The sequence below is a fragment of the Vipera ursinii genome (assembly GCF_947247035.1).
Source record: "Vipera ursinii genome assembly, chromosome: 7".
Classification (NCBI taxonomy): Eukaryota; Metazoa; Chordata; class Lepidosauria; order Squamata; family Viperidae; genus Vipera; species Vipera ursinii.
The window spans coordinates 74,546,173-74,552,564 of record NC_139521.1 but is presented as its reverse complement, the minus strand read 5'-3'; the positions used below and the strand labels follow the sequence as shown (position 1 = coordinate 74,552,564).

Sequence of the window (6,392 nt, the reverse complement as noted above, 5' to 3'; positions counted from 1 at the left end):
TCTATTCTATTCTATTCTATTCTTCTTATTCTCTATTCTATTCTATTCCAATCCAATCTAATCTTTTTATTCTCTATTCTATTCTATTCTATTCTATTCTATTCTATTCTATTCTATTCTATTCTATTCTATTCTATTCTATTCTATTCTATTCTATTCTTCTTATTCTCTATTCTATTCTATTCTATTCTATTCTATTCTATTCTATTCTATTCTATTCTAATCTAATCTAATCTAATCTAATCTAATCTTTTTATTCTCTATTCTATTCTATTCTATTCTATTCTACTCTACTCTACTCTAATCTTTCTATTCTGTTCTGTTCTGTTCTGTTCTGTTCTGTTCTGTTCTAAATGTCTATGGAGATTCTCAAGTCACCCAGGTCATGGTTGTCGCAAAGCTGCTTTTTCGAGAGGCAGATGGACTTTCTTGTTTTTCTTTGAAGACCTTTCGCTTCTCACTCGAGAAGCTTCTTCTGCTCTGCAACTGACCTTTTTCGGTTTACCAAAAAAGAACTGAACTGAAGAAGCTTCTTGGATGAGAAGGGAAAGGTCTTCAAAGAAGAACAAGGACGTCCAGTTGCCTCTTGAAGACAAAAAAAAACACACCACCTTCGGGACGAAGGTGGGAGCTAGTTTTAAGTCAAGAACATGATAAAACTTATGCCGCACTTTTATCCTTCCGAGAAAGGACCGCGCCAGAGGCGGCTTCCAAGCGTGGCATATGCTTTTAAAAGCGGGGGAGGACTCAGAGGCCTTTCGCAGTCAACCGAGCGATGTTTACGAAGGTTTTCAGCCTTCGTAAAATAACAACATCCCTGCCAGGGCAGAGGGGAAAAAAAAATATCATTCTGATTTTAATTCTCGTTGCTGCCAGCCAAGCTCGTCTCCGCAGGCCATCCGACTCACAATTTTTGACGATGCCCTGATTAAGAAATAATTGGCCGGCAATCAAGGGGAGCTTTGGGAGGAATGAACAACTCTTGGCACCAAATGGCTCAATTACGGGCCTCGCTCGGAGGGTGGCTTGTGGGTGGCAGGTCTGCGGAGGGAGGGGGCCGGAGAACCCCCCCCTCCCTCACACCTCTAGCAATGTTGGGGGGGGGGGTCACAGCGTTACAGGGCTCCAAATGTAATGGATGCCAACGCTATAAATACGCAGCCGGGATGCAGCCAGGAATGAGAGACAAACAGCAAGCAGGCAAGGCAACAGGAGCGCCCAGTTGCCAAGCCTATGAAGATGTCTGCCGGGATCCTAGCCGTGTCTCTCTCTTGCCTTCTCGCCTTGTCTTCAGCCTGCTACATCCAGAACTGCCCCCGAGGAGGGAAGAGGTCCATGCCCGATGCAGAAATCCGACAGGTAGGGAGGAAAAAAAGCATCCCAGGTGTGTTTGCATTTGCTCTTCCTGCCTTTCCCCCACCCCACCCCACCTTTCTTTGCAAAACAGGAGCCCTGCGTGCATGCACACCCCTGGGAGACCCAAGTTGTACCGTTCAATCCCAAAGGTGTTTCTCCCCCCCTCCCCCCCCAAAAAAAGGTAACTGGACTTTCTTGGTTTGTGTATTATTATTATTTTTTCTTTGAAAACGTTTCGCTTTGGGGTTTTACCGATCAGATTGGTTTGTGGTTATAGAAAGGGCTAGTTTAATCTAGTATGGAAAAGTAAAAAAGGTGAAGTTCGATGTTAATGCCACCAGGGGGAGTCAGAGGTCAATGCCTTTTTTTTCTCTTTTCTTTTCTTCTTTTTATTTCCTTTCCTTTCCTGTTTTTTCCTTTTTGTTTCTCTTTTCTTTTCTTTTCTTTTTTATTTCCTTTCCTTTCCTGTTTTTTTTCTTTTTTTCTTTCCTTTCCTCTTTTCTTTTCTCTTTCCTTTCCTTTTCTCGTCTTTTTTCTTTTTTCTCTTCTCTCTTCTCTTTTCTTCTCTTTTTCTCTTCTCTTATCTCTTTACGTTTCTTTTCTCTTCTTTTCTTTTCTCTTCTTTCTTTTTTCTTTCCCCTCTCTCTCCCCCTCACTGTTCTTTCCCCTTTCCCTCCCCCCCTCCCCCGCTGTCCTAGGATTTGCTTTTGTCAATTTTCGCATTTTGCGTTCTATCGTCTAATACAGGGGTCTTCAAACCTGGCCCTTTTATGACTTGTGGACTTCAACTCCCAGAATTCCTGAACCAGCACGGCTCAGCTTGGAAACCTCTCACTTTTCCCTCAGCGTGGCTGGCTCAGGAATTCTGGGAGTTGAAGTCCACAAGTCATAAAGCGGCCTAGGCCTAGGCCAGAGTTAGGCTCTTTTATGACTCGTGGACTTCAACTCCCAGAATTCCTGAGCCAGCCATGGCTCAGCTTGGAAACCTCTCCCTTTCCCCTCAGCATGGCTGGCTGAGGAATTCTGGGAGTTGAAGTCCACGAGTCATAAAAGAGCCAAGGTTTGCCTACTCCTGGCCTAGGCCGCTTTATGACTTGTGGACTTCAACTCCCAGAATTCCTGAGCAAGCATGGCTCAGCTTGGAAACCTCTCTTCCCTCAGCGTGCCTGGCTGAGGAATTCTGGGAGTTGAAGTCCACGAGTCATAAAAGGGCCAGGTTTGAAGACCCCTGGTCTAATAAAACGTGATAAACTCAGAAAACCTTTTGCTTCTCGCGCAGGGAGCTTCTTTGGTTCTGCCCCTGGCTTTCTGGGTTTGCCACGAAAGAACTGAACTGAAGAAGCTTCTTGGAGGAGGAGAATGACAAGAGTCGGAAGGGACCTTGGAGGTCTTCTAGTCCAACCCCCTGCTCAAGCAGGAGACCGGATACTATTTCGGACAAATGTTTATGCAAGAAGTGAAGTGTTTTCAAGAAAAAAACAAAACTAAGGAGGTCCAGTTGCCCTTTGAAAAGCACCTTTGGGATAATCATGACCGGGACGGTTGAGAATCTCCATAGACATCGCTTTCAATGGTGAAAAAAGTCAGGTTCTACATTTAGGCCAGAAAAACCAAATGCACAGGTATAGGATAGGTGGTACCTTGCTGAATAGTAGTAACTATGAGAGGGATCTCAGAGTCCTAGTGGAGGATCCCTTAAATAGGAGCCAGCCGTGTGCTGCAGCTGCCAAAAAAGCCAACACGATGCTAGGCTGCATGAACGGAGGGATAGAATCGAGATCAGGTGAAGCGTTAATACCATTTTACAAGGCCTTGGTAAGGCCACGCTTGGAATACGGCATCCAGTTTTGGTCCCCACGATGTAAAAAACATGTTGAGACTCTAGAAAGAGTGCAGAGAAGAGCAACAAAGATGATCAGGGGATTGGAGGATAAAACATGTAAGGAACAGTTGCCAACTTTCATGCCTAAGGCGGGACTAGAACGCACCGTCTCCTGGTGATTGGCCCAAAGTCACTCAGCTGGCTTTCATGCCTAAGGCGGGACTAGAACTCACCATCTCCTGGTGATTGGCCCAAAGTCACTCAGCTGGCTTTCACGCCAAAAGGCGGGACTAGAACTCACCGTCTCCTGGTGATTGGCCCAAAGTCACTCAGCTGGCTTTCACGCCAAAAGGTGGGACTAGAACTCACCGTCTCCTGGTGATTGGCCCAAAGTCACTCAGCTGGCTTTCATGCCAAAAGGCGGGACTAGAACTCACCGTCTCCTGGTGATTGGCCCAAAGTCACAGTTGGTTTTCATGGCTAAGGCAGGATTTGACCTCACCATTTCCTGCTTTCAGGTTTGGTGCCTTAACCGCCACTAGACCAAACTGCCTCTTATACCGGGCACCTTTAAAGGATGTATTGCTCTCCTGATCGCTTGCAATTTTTTTCATTTTACCATTTTTGCTTTCCCTGCAATGTGTGTCTTTGTCTGTCTTACTCTTGGGTGTGAGCGTTCCTGGCATTCGAAGGTCACACAACGTTCGAAAGAGGCTTGAAAAATTGCCCGGGGTGGCCGTTTAGGGAACCTCCAGGCTGAGCAGCAGTCTACCTTAATGTTTTGGGATTTAGCACCAGAAAGGAACTACGGCAGCTTAGCAGGAACTTATGCCTCCAGATGTGAATCGTCTTCTTTCCCCTTTCCCTCTCTCTCTTAGTGTATCCCTTGCGGCCCTGGCAACAGAGGGAACTGCTTCGGGCCCAACATCTGTTGTGGAGAAGAGATGGGCTGCCATTTTGGGACTTCGGAGACTCTGCGTTGCTTGGAGGAGAACTTCCTCCTTTCTCCCTGCGAGTCTGGTGGGAAGCCCTGCGGTGCGGGCGGGCGATGCGCAGCCCCTGGCATTTGCTGCAATGACGGTATTTATGGGAGGGGGGAAACCAGGAGTGGGGAAGAAAGGGGAAGTGGAAAGAAAAAGAAATATCAAGAAAAGTTGTAAAAAAATTTAATTGCACACATCCTCAGCCAAAGTTTAGGTTGATTGGTGCTGTGAATTGTTATTTTTTTCCCTCTGAAGCCCTAAAGCATTCCGTTCTCTAACCAGAGGCCCGCCAGATGTGTTGGACTTCAACTCCCAGAACTCCCGATAGTCCTGGGAGTTAAAGTTTGAGGCGTCTGAAATGATTTCAGCAAGTTAAAATCATCCTCTTCCTCTCCTACAAAGGTATTCCTCGTTTATCAGCTGCCACAGATTGTGACCATTCACAAAAAGGAGGGAATTAAAAATTCATTTCCTAAGCAACGCAGGCATTTAGAACAACAAAAGTCTTCAGAGTGACTCTGATTAAGGTCCAGTCAGTTTCAAGTAGCAGCTGCCAGCTGATGGGAGCGTGCTAATCAACTAAGGTGACAAAACTGAGGTTGTTGACTTGCAGTCACAACGTAAACAAACTGGCTGTGATTCCAGGTTGCTTCTCTCTTTGATCAGTTTCCAACCATTGTTTCTTCTCCTGCCTTCAAGGGCTTTGGGGAATAGGTGGACCCCCCTGTTCTCTGTGGCAGCCCCTCAAATACTGGAAGACTGCTATTTTTTTTTTTAATTCCATTTATATCCCGCCCTTCTCCGAAGACTCAGGGCGGCTTACAAGTTTAGCAGTAGCCTTCATTCTATGTAAATGCCTGCTTATTAGGGCTTTCACACACACCCCAAGCGGCATTATTACAAAGTCAGCTTAATTGCCCCCAACAATCTGGGTCCTCATTTTACCTACCTCGGAAGGACGGAAGGCTGAGTCAACCTTGAGCCTGGTGGGACTCGAACCTGCACTAATTGCAGGCAGCTGGTGTTACTTAAGGAGGCATTAGCCCACTGCTCCACCAAGGCTATCACGTCCCCAGTAGGCCTTCACATCTGGTTACTGCAAAGTTTAGGAGCTAATGGGTGACAAGGCTTTGACTCATGACGCTGGATTCTTAAAATGTAGAACACAAAATTATAGGTTGGAAGGGACCTTGGAGGTCCTCTAGTCCAACCCCCTGCTCAAGCAGGAGATCCCATACCTTTCCAGACAACTCCACGGGTTGGGGACCATCCTAACCCCACCCAGGGTGCTTTGTGGCTAAAACCCCACAAACGAGAGCTAGGAAAAGCTTGGCTCGTCTTGACTACCTGTCTGGGACTGACCTTGGAGGCGTCGCAGGCAGTGCCAAAACTCAACCGGTTCTTCTTCTTTCCGCCCTTTTACAGAGAGCTGCGTCTCCGATGCTGCCTGCGGAAATGAGAACGGCGAGAGAGGACGGATGTCTCCGGAAAGGAATTTGACCATGTTGGACAGCTCGGCTGGAGATCTCCTTCTCCGACTCATGCACCTGGCAAACAAGCAACAACAAGGAAAACCACAATTTTATTAAGGTGTCGGAGAGCCGGTGTTTTCGTTGGAGTAACGGGCTTAGAACCCGAAGCAGCCCTAAAATGACCCAAAGCCTATAACCGTTTAAGAATAAAATGTAAATACTCTACCCCAAAACCAGCTCCAAATGAATAAAATTCTTCTTTGCATTGTGTGACAAATTTGTTCAAGCGTGGTTTATGAAGAGAAGCCCCTTGCGGTGTGAAGCATCATCATCATCATCATCATCATCATCATCATCATCATCATCATCATCATAGTACCTTGACGTGGTTGTGGGGCTTGTGTACTCTGAGGAAGATGAGTGCTATGCCAGAGGTTCAACCATATTGGACAGGTCTCATCAGAGGAGTCAGACAAAGAATGTCTCTCCCATAAAAAATATGGTGAGACGTAAATTTCAGAATGCCGTATATCAGACATGTCAAACACAAGGCCCGGGGGCCGGATCCGGCCCGCAAAGTGGTTTCATGTGGCCCGCGAAGCCATCCTGGAAACAGTGAGGGAACGGCCCCCACTGCCTTGGCCCTGGCCCAGAGACCCTCCTTCTGCCAGAGACCCCCAGATCTGTCCCACTCCTGCCCAGGCCCCCATAGGCACCCTTGATGCCAACGATGTAGAGCTGGCCATGCCCACCCAGTAG

At 46.9% G+C, this 6,392-nt stretch overlaps 1 protein-coding gene across 1 annotated transcript; it reads left to right on the top strand.

Moving 5' to 3' along the window:
* Nucleotides 1-1,051: 1,051 nt before the first annotated feature.
* On the top strand, nt 1,052-5,839 carry LOC310643144 (vasotocin-neurophysin VT-like). The gene is made up of 3 exons (XM_083367225.1): nt 1,052-1,359; nt 4,057-4,258; nt 5,587-5,839. The coding sequence occupies exons 1-3, from the start codon at nt 1,234-1,236 to the stop codon at nt 5,748-5,750; spliced, it is 492 nt and encodes a 163-aa protein (XP_083223351.1). The 5' UTR covers nt 1,052-1,233; the 3' UTR covers nt 5,751-5,839.
* The last annotated feature ends 553 nt before the right edge of the window (nt 5,840-6,392 follow it).

Bases quoted from the DNA above. Each gene is read 5' to 3' on its own strand.
- LOC310643144 (XM_083367225.1), top strand. From the start codon at position 1,234: ATGAAGATGTCTGCCGGGATCCTAGCCGTGTCTCTCTCTTGCCTTCTC. The intron at 1,360-4,056 runs GTAGGGAGGAAA...TCTCTCTCTTAG, and splicing joins CCGATGCAGAAATCCGACAG to TGTATCCCTTGCGGCCCTGG. The intron at 4,259-5,586 runs GTATTTATGGGA...GCCCTTTTACAG, and splicing joins TGGCATTTGCTGCAATGACG to AGAGCTGCGTCTCCGATGCT.